Raw genomic sequence first — 18,129 nt, 5'->3', positions numbered from 1 at the left:
TCTCTTCACAGAATAGAAGATGGACCAAGGGGGAAGCAGACTGGGTCAGTGGGAACCAGTTAGGAGCTACTACGTTGGAAGTGAGAATGAAGGGCAGAGGAAGATTGCAGAGACTCAGGAGGCAGAAATGTCAGGATTTGCTGACTGACCGGATGTAGCGGCAGAATGAGGAACAAAGGAGTCAAGTATGATTCTCAGGTCTGTGGATTTGGAGATAGAGTGAGAGGTGTCACCATTCTCCCAAGACAAGGAACACAGGATTTGGTAGCACACAGATGGTCCCAGTGATTCTTGCCTTCTGATATTCAGACCCTTTGTCCCCTCTGACTAGGGCTGACCTGTGAGACCCATAGGGCATAGCAGAAATGACAGGGTGTGGCTTCTGAAGCTAGGCCGTAAAAGATATTGTGGGGCTCTGCTTTTCTCTCTCTTGGATCACTTGCCCTGGGGGAAGCCAGCCGCCATGTCATGAGGACACTCAAGCAGCCCTGTGGAGATATCCCCATGGTGAGGAACCAAGTACTCCTCCCAACACCAGCAGTCACTGGCCAGGTATGAGGGTAAGCCCCAAGAGTGCAGATCCCCCAGCCCCAGGCGAGCCTTCCACTGAAAACAGAAACTGTCGAAGAATGTTACTTGATTTATGTCACCAGGTTTGAGGGGAATTTGCTACACAGCAATAGATAACCAGTGCGTGGAAAGAGGCACAGACTGGAGCTGTCTGTACACTTTTGTGGTTTAAACCATCATCTAGTTTTTCTAACTTCCGCTCAGGATATAGAGGGCTGGAAAGAGTATTGCCCGTACCATGACAACAAAAACACTAGAGAACATGCAAAGCCACACTTTTTCCGGAACACACCAGAGAATTGAGGTTGCAGTTGCCTCCCTATTAGGGTCCAATGGGGGCTTCCAGAGGGAGACCAGGGCCAGGAGGAGGGAGAAGGGGCTCATGCCTTCCTTCCGACCTGTGTCTGGCCAGCATCAGCTCAACAGGGTCGGAGGGTGTCTGCCTCCTGCAGCTGCTAGCTCTGTTCTCTCACTATTCCCTTTTTGCCTCCAATTCCTGTCTAACCAATCCCTAAAGTAAATTCTTATTCAAATAACCAGACAGTTTCTATTTCCCTAAGTGGATCTTAACTGCTACAACACAAATTCAATTCAACTCCTCAATGACTGCACCTGGTTCTCTTTTAGGGCCACAAATAGGAGCGTGGTGGAATTCCTGCCTGTCCACTTAAACTTCTGTCACCTGATCCTTGTTACCTTTCCTGACTCACCCGCTGCAAACTCCACCCCACCTGGTCTGGCTCATAGCACTATTTGTATGCTCCTAACCTGGCATTTTTCCCCATAGTTCCATGCCTCTTACCCCAACTCTACTCAAACAGGACAATGGGAAAATGAGGCACCTTGGCATTTGAGGAAGTGTTGTAGAGAAGGAGGGAAAGTTGGGGCTTTTCTGGTGTTTATTTTAACATTGATAGAAACGACATCAGCAAAAAAGAATGATTTATGCTTAGGTTGATTTTCCTAACCCTGGTTTGTTTGTCTTTACTGATGTTAAAGTTACAAGGCAAGAAAGAAAACCCTAAGACACCAGTCTCACCTCTTTCCTAATTCCCTTTTTATCTTAAGTCACCGTGATAACATACTTCTCCCACTCACTCAGGAGAAATGAAGTGCTGAAAAGATGACAAGATGGTAACGTGTGTGCACAAACACACACACACATTCATGCACACATGAAAACTACTTACCTGAAATAATGATGCTAGAACTTCCAACGACGTAGAAAACGTTTTCAGTGAAGATGTCTGCACTGAGTTGGCATTGAGAAATGACAGACTTCACCTCCTACAGCACTACTGTTTATAAGCTAGGAATTGATGTGGAAAAGAGTAGAATCTACCTTCTGAGGAAGGCTCCAGCCCACCAACAAAAAGGTTTTGTTTTTGTTTGTTTGTTTTTGAGATGGAGTTTCACTCTTGTTGCCCAGGCTGGAGTGCAATGGCATGATCTTGGCTCACAGCAACCTCCGCCTCCCAGGTTTAAGCAATTCTCCTGCCTCAGCCTCCCGAGTAGCTGGGATTACAGGCAGATGCCACCACGCCCGGCTAATTTTGTATTTTTAGTAGAGATGGGGTTTCTCCATGTTGCTCAGGCTGGTCTCGAACTCCCAACCTCAGGTGATCTGCCCACCTCGGCCTCCCAAAGTGCTGGGATTACAGGTGTGAGCCACTGCGCCCGGTCAAAAAAGTATTTTAAAGAAACACAAAAGTGGCTGGGTGAAGTGGCTCATACCTGTAATCCCAGCACTTTGGGAGGCCAAGGTGGGCAGATCACTTGAGGTCAGGAGTTCAAGACCAGTCAACAAGGTGAAACTCCATCTCTACTAAAAATACAAAAATTAGCCAGACATGGTGGCGTGTGCCTGTAATCCCAGCTACTCAGGAGGCTGAGGCAGGAGAATTCCTTGAACCCAGGAGTGGGAGTTAACAGTGAGCTGAGATCATGCCACTGCACTCCAGCCTGGATGACAGAACGGGACTCTGTCTCAAAAAAAAAAAAAAGAGAGAGAGAAACATAAAAGCAATAAAAACAGAGAAAAGTCCTGTGCTGCAGCTGCTTTGCCAAGGTCACACATTCCACATGGGATGATGGCACCCCTAAGGGGACAAAGATTGGTAGCAAATCTTAGCTATTTCAACAGTCTGTGGCTCTCCAAAAGGCCTCAGTACATAGATATATGATATCTGTGATATCAAAATGTTATCGTAGCAACTTTGAAAAAGTGTCTAAAAACACTGTGTGGGGTAGGGGAGAGGGTGGCGGTAAGAAGGTGTTGAGAAACACTGGCTTAGAGGAAACAGCAACCTTGCTTCATTCCATTGCCTGACATGACCCTTAGTATTATTTTTTTCCTCCAGGTTTCCAATAAACTTGGCAGAAGCAGCATTTTTTTTTTCTTAAGAAAAGCCAGGAATATAAGCCATGGGATAATTTAGTACCAACCAAATCTACACCTGGGCAAATCCACCCCTTATAAAAGCTGAATATCAACCCAAATGAATGGCTTCCTTTACTGCCAACAAATTTTTGGGTGAGGTTCTATGGCTTATTTCCCTACCTGCAAATTGCCACTTTTTCTAGAAAAGAGCCACCGCTGCCCTCTGAGTCAGGCTGTGAGTCTAGGTCCCCATCATCACATCACAGAGGAGGGGTGCTGCCCGCGTCCCTGATACCGTCAGATGTTCCCACAGTACCTGCCTGCCCTCCACTGTGACGGTGCCTGTGTGCGCCTTTGTCCTGATGCCCCATCACAGCACTTCTGTGATCAAAGCACAAATCGTCCTCTCCACAGTTCCAGGTCCTAGCTACCAATTACACTGGCACACCATACATTGCAAATACTTTTGAAAAAGAAAATAAACTTTTAATCTAAGAAATGCAAGCCCCCTTTAAAGTATCAGGCCTAGAGAGACACTGAATGAGCCCACAATCACGTCCCCCAACTTGGGCTAACTAGTCATTTCAAAGCCACTTGCTCTATGGATTCTAGACTGAGCATCACCACCAATAGCCATAAATTATGCTAACAATGCCACACACTGACACCATCACCCACAGCCTATAGCTCAGCAATGGATAGCCAATCATGAGTCAATGGTATTTCCGTAAACCCATGAGAATTCCTGAAAACCAGCTTTTGTAATCGCCCCTCTCCTGATTCACCCTTCTCTCTCATTTGTTCTCCAGAGCCCTCGGAAGTGTTTCCTGGGCTGCAGACCTCAGCCTTGGCCCAAATAAACTCTCCACGTGTATTAGTTTTGCCTCAGTTTCCTTCTTTAGGTCAACATCTCATTATAAGACATTCATAGTATACAGACGAAATGCACACTTCCATCCATATTATCGCAACATGCGCTCACTCCACAACCATCAACCTCTGCTCAGTTCAAATGCTCTTCACTCACTGTGGTCTTCACTGATTCAATCATCTTGCTCAAGTATTATAAACAAGGTATTGTGCTTTGGTGCAATACAGGCTAACAAGATTTTTAAATCACAGTTACTACTGGTAGAGAGAAACAGAAGTGCACAAACAATGCTACAATATAAGGAACTTTGCAACAATTACAGAAGAGAATTACAAACCCAGCGCTGATGGTGTTTCAGAGGAGAGGACATCACGCCTAGAAGCAGGAAGCCAGGGAAACCTCCTGGTGCACGAGCCTTAAAGAATGGGGCCAACCTGGCCGGGCGCAGTGCTATAATCCAGCACCTTGGGAGGCTGAGGCGGGCGGATCACGAGGTCAGGAGATCGAGACCATCCTGGCTAACACGGTGAAATCTCATCTCTACTAAAAATAGAAAAATTAGCCGGCCGTGGTGGCACGCGCCTGTAATCCCAGGTACTCGGGAGGCTGAGGCAGGAAAATCGCTTGAACCTAGGAGGCAGAGGTTGCAGTGAGCCGAGATTGTGCCACTGCACTCCAGCCTGGCGACAGAATGAGACTTCGTCTCAAAAAAAAAAGAATGGGGCCAACATCAGAAGTGGAAATTCAGCAGAAGGAAGAGTAGCGAGCAGAGGGAATGAGTGGCGTGAGTTACAGTGAGAGCATCAGCAAATGGAACGGCAAGACATGGGGGCCCGCAGACTAAACCCATCATGTGGCTTATATTCGAACGTCTTAACATCAAATATTTTAAAACTAGGAATAGATCATTTTACTTTACTAAAAAAGTAAAGAGCATTTACCTCCAGTTGGAAATTTCTTGGCTCGTTCCTCATAGAACCATTCTCCAGTTTTTATTTTGACATTCCTGAAAAAATGAGCAGAAAGGAAGCTTCAGAGAGAGAAGATATGAATAGTGCTATATTTACCCCTCTTAAGAGTTAGGTAAGGTCACAAAATATTACTCTTGCAATGGACCTCAGCAATCTCCTGGCTTAAACCCTTAACTTTACAGGTTCCCCATAGAGGCGAAGTGATTTCAGTATCAGCAGTAAAGCCGTGCAACTCCCACTGCCATGTGTTTTATCTTGCATGTCATATGTACGTTCAATGTATAATATGTGAATATGGGCCAGGTGCGGTGGCTCATGCCTGTAATCCCAGCACTTTGGGAGGCCGAGGCAGGCAGATCACGAGGTCAGAAGATCAAGACCATCCTGGCTAACACGGTGAAACCCCGTCTCTACTAAAAATACAAAAAATTAGCCAGGCGTGGTGGCAGGCGCCTGTAGTCCCAGCTACTCAGGAGGCTGAGGCAGGAGAATGGCGTGAACCCAGGAGGCGGAGCTTGCAGTGAGCTGAGATCGCGCCACTGCACTCCAGCCTGGGCGACAGAGCCAGACTCTGTCTCAAAAAAAAAAAAAAATATGTTAAGCATATTAACATATACTTGTGCCCAGCACAAATCCAGTACTTAATATTTTGTGAACAAATACACAAAGAGAAACAAAATTATTATCATCAAAATGACCAATGTATCGGCCAGGTGCGGTGGCTCATGCCTGTAATCCCAGTACTTTGGGAGGCCGAGGTGGGTGGATCACTTGAGGTCAGGAAGTCGAGACCAGCCTGGCCAACATGGCAAAACCTTGTCTCTACTAAAAATACAAAATTAGCCAGGCATGGTGGCACATGCCTGTAATCCCAGCTACTCGGGAGGCTGAGGCAGGAGAATTTTCGCTTGAACCTGGGAGACGGAAGTTGCAGTGAGCCGAGATTGCATCATTGCACTCCAGCCTGGGTGACAGAGCAGGCCTCCATCTCACCACCACCACAAATGACCAATGTATCATGTCAACTGTGGGAAGCTCTGGCACGAGTGATAGGCTACAGGAAAACTCGATGTTATGCATTGGGCTTGGAGGGAGATCAGTTGTAGGTTAAGCTAAGGTTAGTTTTTGTTTACAACATTCTCCAAGAGCCCACAGAGCAGGGTTACCTGAGAAGATTCTTGGGAGGACCTGAAGTATGGGATATGGGATCAATGTGTGTTGATGGAGATTTGGGGACTTAAATCTGAGTGGACAACTTGTTTTTGTTGTTGTTGTTGTTTTTCTGGTCGCCCAGGCTGGAGTGCAGTGGCACGATCTCAAGTCACTTCAATCTCCCCCTCGTGGGTTCAAGCGATTCTCCTGCCTCAGCCTCCAGAGTAGCTGGGACTACAGGTGCCCGCCACCACACCCGGCTAATTTTTGTATTTTTAATAGAGATGGGTTTTTGCCATGTTAGCCAAGCTGGTCTCAAACTCCTGACCTCAGGCGATCCACCTGAGCAGACCACTTGTGAATCAGGGGAAAGGAGGCCTGTTTGGCCCACTGGTCTGACAGCAGCTCCCTATGGCAGGACTTGAACTCCTACCATCTTAGTCATATGCATGACAGCACGGAGGGCACTCGAGACGCTAACTGCTCCAAACTGACGTCCTCACATGGGTTTTCCTCTTGGTTTTCTGGGAAATCCATACTCAACCTCGATCTCAGAAAGGCAGAACTGTTAATATCCTTTTAGGATATAAAAAGGCAAACATGTGAATATTATAAGATCTTCACATCCTTAAAATAATGTGCCACAAAACTGGCCAATTCCTCTGTTATGCAAATTTAAGAAAAAAATTAAAACTTCAACTCATGACTAATTCTCTTCTACAAATTACAGTATTAACTGAAATAAATTCTCCATTAGGTTCTTTTAGGCTATATATGAACTCAAGTGGATTTTTAAAAAAATTAATGCTTGCTAATGTAAGTAAAATCACAAATATATGCCAATCTGCACGTTTTTCAAAATATGCTATCTTTCTCTATGAAGTGCTAGTAATTGTCAGGAGACATCAACTCTCTCCTTCATCTGGTTAGACACTACTATTTTCTGATTAGTACATAAATGATTACTACCAATACTTAGTGACTAGATCAAGGAAAATACAGACAGAGCATCTAAGAATTTCATAACATAATTTTTTTGAGACAGGGTCTGGCTCTGTTGTTGAGGCTGGAGTGCAGTGGCACAATCTCGGCTCATTGCAATCTCTGCCTCCCAGGCTCAAGCGATCCTCCCACCTCAGTCTCCTGAGTAGCTGAGACTAAAGGCACGTGCCACCACACCTGGCTGATTTTTGTGGTTTTTTTTTTTTTTTTTTTTGTAGAGACGGGGTTTTGCTATGTTGCCCAGGCTGGTCTCAAACTCCTGAGCTCAAGCAATCCACCTGCCTTGGCCTCCTAAAGTGCTGGGATTACAGGCACGGGCCACAGCGTCTGGCCTATAACAGAATTTTGGTAATCAGTCATTACCATTCAGAGCCAAAAATATATAAAATGTACAACTGTGATATGTCTCTAGAGAGACGGGGAAAAGTTTGCATCTATAAAGTCAGAAACTCAATTATCTAATCCCTTACATCAACACAAAACACCTTAAGGCAATCTCAGCCTCTAGGCAGAAGTTTTCCCCTGGAGCACTTGTGGGAAGCAGAATATAAAAAATCACGGCAAGTCTAGAGGGAGTCATGGGTGGTAAATTCCCATGCCTTTGAAGGGCTGCACCTCTCCATATTCAATTTCTAAAGATGCCTCTTCAGTCCTGGCAAACAGAACAAGGTCTAATCCTTAGAGGAGGGGACAGGAAAGCAAATCCAAAGGGCAGGAATTACAAGGCCCCGCCTGATAAACACACCTTACTTGCAGAATTGCTTTTCCGGTGAGTGACCCATTTCAGCTCATCTCCTCTCACATGCTCCAGCCCGTTACCATTGGGCCCAAAATATCCATATCTGAGATGCTACAGTTGACTGAGCTAATCAGACAGGGGGACAACATCGATAAGTAAACACACACACAGACAGACATACAATCACAGAAAATGAAAAACAGCTAAGGGGAGGGAAGAGCAAAAGGTGAAAGCACCTAAGTGAATGAACATTGCAAATCATTGAAAGGACTCCAGCCCTGGTTTCAGAACTTACACAAGTAGTAGATAAATTAAAATCCTAGTCACCCAGCGCGAATCATCTAATATAACCATCTAATCTCATTTAATTCCAGCTGATTACTTGCACAGTTTAAGCAGGAGCTAATTTGGCATATAGAGATTTGGGCACAAACTCGAGGATCTCTTGGGCCTATCTGTGATTAAAGAATAGAAAGTAAAAATACCACAGTATTTTTGCCCCTAAACCATATGACAACCAGCACTTTTTGCATCTGAGGCTGTTTCCTTTGAATACTAGGTTTGGCCCAGGTCTCCATTTCTTGCAAAATCAGCGGCTTCATAAGCAATTATTCCACAATATCTTTTGTAAGGATTCCCTGTCTGCACTAATCCCAAAACTTTTTTTTTTTTTCCTTTGAGACAGGGTCTCATTCTATCGCCCAGGCTGGAGTGTAGTGGCGTAATCTCGTCTCACTGCAGCCTCAACCTCCCAGGTCCAAGTGATCCTCCCTCCTCAACCTCCCAAGTAGCTGAGACTACAGGCATGCACCACCATGCCTGGCTAAGTTTTGTATTTTTTGTAGAGACAGGGTTTCACTATGTTGGCCAGGCTGGTCTTGAACTCCTGGCATCAAGTGATCTGCCTGCCTTGGCCTCCCAAAGTGCTGGGATTACAGGTGTGAGCCACCACACCTGGCCTAATCCCAATTTACAAAGGAGGACCACTCATTGCCCTTAGAGTCTATGATAGAGGTGATAGATCCTGTAGTCTCTGTCCACGTCAGGGCCAACACAGGGTAGTGTGATTCATTAGTAACCAAAGAAAGCATCTAGCACTTCTTCCCAGGTGATTAAATCAGAATGAGGTTATGAAAGTTTCTTGGGAGATTTATGAGTTCAGCAATAAATTTGTGCCCTTAAACTTTTCAGAATCATTACTTACTTCTTTAAAATTTTTTCAGTCAGCCCATAAATATATCTCAAAAGGCAAAAGCCTAGGGTGGTGGGGAGGGCCGAAGCTATAGAATCAGGAGACCTGACCCATGACTGACCTTCACATTAATTACATGAGGATCACTAGAATTACAAATGCCAAGCACTGGATGCCTAGATGGCTCTTAATAAACTTCTGGGGGTTTTAGCATCCATTTTCACAGCCCTGAATTCTGCTAATGCTGTCATTTCATTATCAAAGTGTTGAAAAACACTTTGCAAATTCTAGCACACAAACGTTCAATAAGATGAATGGGGGACCCTACCAGAAAACATTTTGACTTCATTACTAACACCAAGCAGTGAGCCAAACACACGTGTTATAATGCATTTTGCATCTAAATTGCTTGCATCCGCAGGTGGCTAAGCTACTGCATCTACACCGTATGTTCTAAGAAAAGTCAGCATGATGTCCCTAGAGTTGCTTAATGTATTTTCACCATTCAACTGACAAAAAGTAGAAAATTGGTCTGCACAGCCAGGATTCTTCAAATCCCTAAAGAAGCACATCTCCTGTGCAGAACTGCTCTCCAACCAGTACCCCAGTGGCAAGGAGGTCTCCAGAGAGCCCTTTAGACACATGAAGTACAAAAACTTCAAATCAAGAAGTCACATTGGTGGGACATGTCTGTAATCTCAGCACTTTCGGAGGCCGAGGCAAGAGGACTGCTTGAACGTAGGAGTTCCAGACCAGCCTGTGCAACATCCCTACCAAAAATACAAAAATTAGCCAGACACGGTGGTGCATGCCAGTAGTCCCAGCTCCTCAGGAGGGTGAAGTGGGAGGACTGCTTGAGCCCAGGAGGTGGAATTTACAGTGAGCCAAGATTGCACCACTGCACTCCAGCCTGGGCAACAGTGTGAGACCATATCTCAAATAAAATTAAAAAAAAAAAAAAGCAGCAGCAGCAGCAGAAGCTGCGTATTGTAAAACTGAGATCAACCTAATTTTTTCATGATAGTTTGTCCAACTGCTCAGTAATTCCTAGCTAAATTAGTCCTATGCATGCATATAGTTGGATTTTTACTTTTTTATTTCACATAGTCTTTTTCCTTTTTTTTTTTGAGACGGAGTTTCATTCTTGTCACCCAGGCTGGAGTGCAATGGCATGATCTCGGCTCACTGCAACCTCTGCCTTCCGGGTTCAAGTGATTCTCCTGCCTCAGCCTCCCGAGTAGCTGGGGTAACAGGCGCCCACCACCACAACCGGCTCATTTCTGTGGAGTTTTGTGTGTGTGTGTGTGTGTGTGTGCGTGTGCATGTGTGTGTGTGTGAGATGGAGTTTCGCTCTGTCGCCCAGGCTGGAGTGCAGTGGCGCCATCTCGGCTCACTGCAAGCTCCGCTTTCTGGGTTCACACCATTCTCCTGCCTCAGCCTCCTGAGTAGCTAGGACTACAGGCGCCCACCACTGCGCCTGGCTAATTTATTTTTGTATTTTTAGTAGAGACGGGGTTTCACCGTGTTAGCCAGGATGGTCTCAATCTCCTGACCTCGTGATCCACCCGTCTCGGCCTCCCAAAGTGCTGGGATTACAGGCGTGAGCCCCTGTGACCGGCCCTACTTCAACTAGTCTTGCATCTAAAATGGTTCATAGTTACAAAGCAAAATACTTGTTTTTTTCCACCAGCTCAATTGATCTGATTTCGACGTCCTTACAGGAAAAAAAAGACTGATCATTGTGATTGAATCCTAGGTAACTATCAAAGGAGTCAGTATCAAGATGAAGATAAAGAAAGGGTTTTTATCAAGCTGTCACCAACACTTCTTACAAAACACGAATAACCCTCCCTCGCTTAAACTCGGAGAGAAGGCAGGTGCCCTGCTGTTACATCCAGTGCTATATTCACAGCTACAAGCTCTGGCCAGGCACATTACAGCCCCAGTGAATGAATGAATGTCCTCCCCTCTGCAGGGGGCATCCTTAGAATTAAAGAGATAAGGTGGGATCCAAAATAGGTGTAGCCTTGTAGCAGTGTGCACTGAAATTGAGTAGGTGTCATGCCCTCTAACTGTGTCGGGCAGGGCCACACACTGAGGGCCCAAGCAGAAACTGTAAATGAGGGAAGGGGGCTGGGAAGGGAGACAACAGGGAGGGGTGGGAACTTGCTTAACCAGAGGATACACACCCATTTTAAAGCACTAAAATGATCAATATTAAACACTGCGCAGGTCAAAACAAACAACGTCTGTGCCCTGTCTGTCGTCTGTTGATGTCAAGTTTGTGACTCCTGGTCTGGTACATCAGATAACCCGTCAATGAAAGTAAGAAAAATTCTACTGCAGCTGGACAGAGCTGTACTTGTTTAAGGCCTTGACGATAAAAATGGTTAGATGCTGTGCCCCCACCTGTCCTCTCCCTGTAGACCTAAGAAGGGGGATCCACCATGACAGAGGGGTGACGAGAAGGCCAAAAGCAGGAGCACATGCTCTCTGTGGGCAACCCCTCAACCTGGCTTTCTAAAGAGACAACCAAGAGCTTCCGATAAAACGCCATAGTCAGGGTACGTGGAGTCCAGAAGACCAGGCCAGCAACTTCTGTGACCATGCATCACTGTGGAACCAGAGGGAACTTTCAGAAAGCAGTCAGCCTCCAAAAACACCTAAGACCCACCTCTGAGGAAAAGAAACAGCAAGATAGAAGGAAGAGCCAGGATGAAGAGACGGCGGGACTACAATAAGCGAATATTTCATAAACTAACAGAGCCAAAGCCAAATGAACTCTGTTTCATCAGCAGAAAAGAGCACCGGCAGGCTAGAAAGTTGAATCTGTGAGGCTGACTTGGCAGAGACACTTGCCAGAACGTGAAAGAGAAAGAAAAAGACATTAAATGTTAAGGAAGAAGATTATCATTACTATTATTTTGAGACACAGTCTCGCTATGTAACCCAGGGTGGAGTGCAGTGGTGCAATCTCGGCTCACTGCGACCTCCACCTCCTAGGTTCCAGTGATTCTCCTGCCTCAGCCTCCGGAGTAGCTGGGATTACAGGCGCCTGCCACCACATCCAACTAATTTTAGTATTTTTAGTAGAGACAGGGTTTCACCATGTTGGCCAAGCTGGACTTGAATTCCTGACCTCAGGTGATCTGCCCAGCTCGGCCTCCCAAAGTGCTGGGATAACGGGCATGAGCCACCACGCCCGGCCTGAGGAAGATGATTATTAATACAAAGGGAAAAGGAAGCCAACTTATGCCTTCAAAGCTGTTCCCGGCGGGGTGCGGTGGCTCACACCTGTAATCCCAGCACTTTGGGAGGCCGAGGCAGTAGATTGTGAGGTCAGGAGATTGGGACCATCCTGGCTAACATGGTGAAACCCCGTCTCTACTAAAAATACAAAACATTAGGCAGGTGTGGTGGCGGGTGCCTATAGTCCCAGCTACTCGGGAGCCTGAGACAGGAGAATGGCATGAACCCGGGAGGTGGAGCTGGCAGTGAGCTGAGATTGCCCCACTGCACTCCAGCCTGGGCAACAGAGCGAGACTCCGTCTCAAAAAAAAAAAAAAAAAAAAAATGCTGTTCCCAAAGAAGCTGTGTCAGTGGCATGAAAGCATCTTGAGAACAATCAGACTTGACTGAGGAAAGCATGACTGAGTTAAACCGAAATAAAAACCCAGGAGACCCAAGAGGGAGCAGCTCAAAAGAACGGCCCTTAATCCACAAACACCTCATTCCCAGACACATATTAGAAACTGTTTTAATAAAAAGGATACAGAAAAAAAAATAACTGGGCATGGTGGCTCACACCTGTAATCCCAGCACTTCGAGAGGCCAAGGCAGGAGGGTCACTTGAAGCTAGGAGTTCAAGACCAGCCTGGACAACATAGCAAGACCTTGTCTTAAAACATATCTATATCAGCCAGATGTGGTGGTGCGTACTTGGAGTCCCAGCTACTTGGGAGGCTGAGGCAGGAAGAGCTCTTGAACCCAGGCATTTGAGGCTGCAGTGAGCTATGATCATGCCCTGTACTCTAGCCTGGGTGACAGAGTGACACCCTGTCTCTAAAAAAAACTAACTAGGCCGGGTGAAGTGGTTCACACCTGAAATTCCAGCAGTTTGAGAGGCCGAGACGGGCAGATCACTTGAGGCCAGGAGTTAGGGACCAGCCTGGCCAACAAGGTGAAACCCCTATCTCTACAAAAAAAATACAAAATGTTAGCTGGGCGTGGTAGCACACACCTGTAATCTCAGCTACTAGGGAAACTGAGGCAGGAGACTCACTTGAACCCAAGAGGCGGAGGTTGCAGTGAGCTGATATTGTGCCACTGCACTCCAGCCTGGGCGACAGAGTGAGACTCAGTCTCAAAAAAAATAAATTAAAAAAATTAAAAACCAACTAAATAAAAAGTTTTAAAAGAGAATAAGGCTGCAGTCTCTGCCAAAAAAAAAAAAAAAAAAGAAACGAAAAACCCAGTATGTTTCTTGTACATAAAAATCAGGTGATAAACAATGAAATAAAAATAAAACTAGCATCAGCTGTCTCCATAAGGTTAAATTCCAAAAGGCAACATGGCTGCATTTACTGAGTAAACAGTGGCAACCCAGGACTTAAAACCCAGTGAAATCATTCCTCATGAAGGAAGACCACAGAAAGCAACTCTCAAATATGCAACGATGTGGAAAATACACTTCTCACAGTCCTCCCCTGGGGAAAAACTTTTTTTTTTTTTTTGAGACAGAATCCTGCTTTGTCACCCAGGCTGGAGTGCAGTAGTGCAATCTCGGCTCACTGCAACCTCTGCCTCCCAGGTTCAAGCAATTCTCCTGCCTCAACCTCCCAAGTAGCTGGGATTACAGGTGCATGCCACCATGCCCGGCTCATTTTTTGTATTTTAGTAGAGACAGGGTTTCACCGTGTTGCCCAGGCTGGTCATGAACTCCTAAGCTTAGGCAATCTGCCCGCCTTTGCCTCCCAAAGTGCTGGGATTACAGGCATGAGGAAAAACTTCCTAAGGAGGCAATTCAATTGCTTGCAAAATGAATCAAAATAAAGAACTTGCAAACTGGGAAATCATGGTCTCCAAAGACTAGCAATGAGCACTTGAATCAGTTATAAAATGCAAAGTTGGTTTAAAATATTGTTGTAAATATAATTAGAAAACACTGAAGGTAACAAAAATAATTATGGAAAGAGATGCTGTATAACATATAGATAATAATTATAAAAATACAGAGATTTCAAAATGATTGGCTTTTTTTTTTTTTTTTAGACTGAGTCTCGCTGTCAGCTCACTGCAACCTCTGCCTCCCAGGTTCCAGAGATTCTCCTGCCTCAGCCTCCAGAGTAGCTGGGATTACAGGTGTGCACCATCATGCCCGGCTAAGTTTTGTATTTTCAGTAGAGATGGGGTTTCACCATGTTGGCCAGGCTGGTCTTGAACTCCTGACCTCAAGTGATCTACCCGCCTCAGCCTCCCAAAGTGATGGGATTACAGGCATGAGCCACCGATAAAATCATCTATAAACCATTCTTGGTGTGAACCCTGGATGCTAAACTGTCTTGGCTACCATGCAAAATGCCAGCCCAGAAAAACTCTCTTGGGGCTCCCCTCCCTTACAGGGTGACAGGTTTCAGCTGAACTAAGTAAGGTGACAACAGACCATATTAACAAAAGACAATGCACAGAAAGCTCACTGGTTCTCAAAAAGGTTTTAAAGGCAGGACTTTCCCTAACTAATCAAGTGCTGACTACAGAATACAGTTCAATTTCAACAAGAAGAATGACACACACACTATTGTCAAAGCATTCCTTTTAGTAAACACAAAAGAAACTTTTTTTTTTTTTCCCAAAAAGTACTCCATAGGCCGGGCGCGGTGGCTCACGCCTGTAATCCCAGCACTTTGGGAGGCTGAGGAGGGCGGAACACTAGGTCAGGAGATCAAGACCATCCTGGCTAACACGGTGAAAGCCCGTCTCTACTAAAAATACAAAAAAAAAATAGCCAGGCATGGTGGCGGGCACTTGTAGTCCCAGCTACTTGGGAGGCTGAGGCAGGAGAATGGCGTGAATCCAGGAGGCAGAGCTGGCAGTGAGCCAAGATCACGCCACTGCACTCCAGTCTGGGTGACACAGTGAGACTCCATCTCAAAAAAAAAAAAAAAAAAAAAAAAAAGTACTCTATAAATTTCTTTTTTTTTTTTGAGATTGAGTCTGTCACCCAGGCTGGAGTGCAGTGGCGTGATCTCCGCTCACTGCAACCTCCGCCTCCCGGTTCAAGCAATTCTTTTGTCTCAGCCTCCCCAGTAGCTGGGATTACAGGTGCCCGCCACTGTGCCCGGCCTAATTTTTGTATTTTCAGTAGAGGCGGGGTTTCACTGTGTTAGCCAGGATGGTCTTGATCTCCTGACCTCAAGTGATCCACCTGCCTCAGCCTCCCAAAGTGCTGGGATTACAGGCGTGAGCCACCGCGGCTGGCCAACAATGTTAAAAGTAGGATTTAGAGGGGAAAAAAAGAAATAAGGTTTTGAAACAGGAAACAGTCAGTAGACAAATGTCATCTTAACCTTGGCACCAGGCTAAAATCTTCCCTTGCCAACTCTACTGCATTCAATTTCTTTTCAATCTTTTATAGAGTTAGTAGAGTTAGACCTTTTACTCACTTGAAGAGTAGATATATTTTCATGAGTGAGAGTGAATTATCCCATTCTCATACACTAGTTATTTGCCTTTGTGAATATAAAATGATGATTCAATATTTTATCAAAACATGGGATTATAAAAGTACTGGGAATACCAGTCTGAAATTTAAAAGATTACATTTTCTAAAATCTGGGAAGTTTACTTTAGGCAGAAACATAATTAGAATAGAATTTCCTTTGAAATGTCACTTGATTTTCAATAAAAATTATTTCATGCAATGCAGAAAATACAACGCATCATCCTGTAACAATATCTTTACATCTAAGTCCTTATCTGAAATGCTGAATGACAACAACAACAAAAAATCTTTTTAAGTTGTTTCAGAGACGAGGTCTCACTATGTTGGCCAGGCTGGCCTCAAACTCCTGGGCTTATGTGACCGCTTGGGCATTCCATGAGTAACTGGGACCACAGGCATGCACACCACATCCATGATCTCGTGGATGACCACATCCAGCTCATCTCCCTTTTAATAAATTCCAAGATCTTATTTTAACCACTACTGCTCTGCAGCAATAACTCAAGACTCAACCTGAGAACTAAGGACATAATAATAAAATGCCAAGGTCTGGATCAGTTTTTCAACCGAACACACTTAAGCCGCTCTTTGTTGGCATCAGGTGTGGTACACGAGACAAATTTGAGCAATTCAGGAAAGTATCCTGAAATCAACAGTATCACCTGCTGCAAGTTGAAACCTTCTGTTCTAATGATGGTATATAAGCTCCATTGCACCTTTATTATTGTTAAAATATTCGCAACTTACAGAATTCTCTGTACAAACCAATTTGGTTCTAAAGCACCTGACTGGCAGCAAAATGTTCCTAACGAAACAGGCAGCGTGTCCACAGATACCTGAAGCTGAAGAATCATCGATTTGTTGTGGTCACAGCAATTACAAAGCATGAAAAGAAGATCACAATTTGAAGGAAACAAGTCTGAACAAGAGTAATTCCTCAGCAATCTTAAGGGAGAAGACCAGGTTTCTCTTGGACGTGGAATTTGTTATGACATAGTATATTAGTTTTAATAGAAAAAAATTAATGCAAACATAAATCATCAAGCTTAATCTTATTTTTTTTAAACGAAGCTAAAACAAACATATACAAAGCATAGTCTCCTCCTTGATATTTCAACTTAATTGTTACCATCTGCCATTTCACTGCAGAAAGTGTCAATACATTCCATGGGAAGAAACATCAGTGGAAAACAAGGATGTTTCTGCTTTTAACTTCTTTACTTCTCCTCCCAAGTCACCCTCTTCCAACTGGCCCCTGCTGAGGACAACAGGCAGCCCCTTCACTACTGAAAACAACTTTCCTCTGTTCTTCTAAGTCCTTTCCAGTGTGCCTTTGATTACTGGGCTCTTTCTGTTCCTTCGGTTCTCGGATGCCCCGTGATCCAGTTCAGCATGCCAAGCGACCTGTCTGGCCAGTCCTCAGAATCACTTTTCACCTTTCTCTTTTATCCCCTGTAACCAAGGTCCATCCTCCCCTTTTCCTTTCTCTCCCATTCTCCATCACTATTGCCACCAGCCTCCTCCCTCGGTGCCTCTCATTCACTGCCCCAACTCTCAGATCGCTCTTTTACCTTTACCTTCCGCTCTCCTGATCTTGCCCTGCAAAACCAGGCAGACTTTCGGCATGGTGTTCGCTTGGCAAAGAGCACATCCTCAGGCTCCAACTCCTACTGTCTTGGAGGCAAGCTCTGCTGAGTGGCTTTTAAGACTCTGCCGACTGGGCGCAGTGACTCACGCCTGTAATCCCAGCCCTTTGGGAAGCCCAGGCAGGCGGATCACCTGAGGTCAGGAATTCGAGACCAGCCTGGCCAACATGGTGAAACCCCGTCTCTACTACAAATGCAAAAATTAGCCAGGCGTGGCAGCAGGTGCCTGCAATCCCAGCTACTTGGGAGGCTGCGGCAGGAGAATCGCTTGAACCTGGAGGCAGAGGTTGCAGTGAGCCGAGATCACACCATTGCACTCCAGCCTGGGTGACAAGAGCGAAACTCCATCTCAAAATAAATAAATAAATGACTCTGCCCTCCCAGGACAAGGCTCCCAGCAGGCAGGAGAGGACTGGAGATTCAGAGGGACGCCTGGGGGCCCGGGGAACCTGGGTTGCCATCTTCACTCTGTTCTTACTGATATGACCATGGACAAACCATCTTGTGTCTCTAATCCTCCACTTTCTCAACTGTAAAATGAGGATGAAAGTAGTAGCTACCCCACACGATTGTTTTATGCTTTTAATAAAACATTAAAAGACTATTCCAACCATGGATGTTCTGGAAGTCGTCTTGAGCCACTCGGCCTGCCTCATCTCTCCCTCTCTGAGCTCCCAGGGCCCTTAGCAACTTGGCACTCAGTTCTCTAAGAGAAAACTTTCCCTGAAGACAGAAACTTTATCTTAAATGTCTTCTGGAACCTCTCAACACAAGGTCAGGGCCAACACCTGCCACAGGCCTCTTGTTCTGCAGCAACCTGCGAGTTGGTTGGTTGGTTTTGGTCATTGCTACCCTAGCACTTCCCCTTTCTTGATTTTAAAAATC

The 18,129-nt window shown here is 45.3% G+C and overlaps 1 protein-coding gene across 22 annotated transcripts in view; it reads right to left on the bottom strand.

Moving 5' to 3' along the window:
• SYTL3 (synaptotagmin like 3) overlaps positions 1 to 18,129 on the bottom strand; it is a 117,834-nt gene that overhangs the window by 76,754 nt on the left and 22,951 nt on the right. For 21 of the 22 annotated variants that reach the window (XM_054490262.2, XM_054490266.2, XM_054490269.2 and 18 more), the window contains one exon: positions 4,763 to 4,827. In XM_054490262.2, coding sequence (XP_054346237.2) covers positions 4,763 to 4,827 — 65 coding nt within the window. Of the gene's footprint in view, positions 1 to 4,762; positions 4,828 to 6,377; positions 6,605 to 18,129 lie in introns of those variants that run through there. The other variant, XM_054490271.2, reaches the window with a different exon arrangement.

Source organism: Pongo pygmaeus, chromosome 5 (assembly GCF_028885625.2).
Source record: "Pongo pygmaeus isolate AG05252 chromosome 5, NHGRI_mPonPyg2-v2.0_pri, whole genome shotgun sequence".
NCBI lineage: Eukaryota > Metazoa > Chordata > Mammalia > Primates > Hominidae > Pongo > Pongo pygmaeus.
This window is presented reverse-complemented; position numbering and strand designations above follow the sequence as displayed.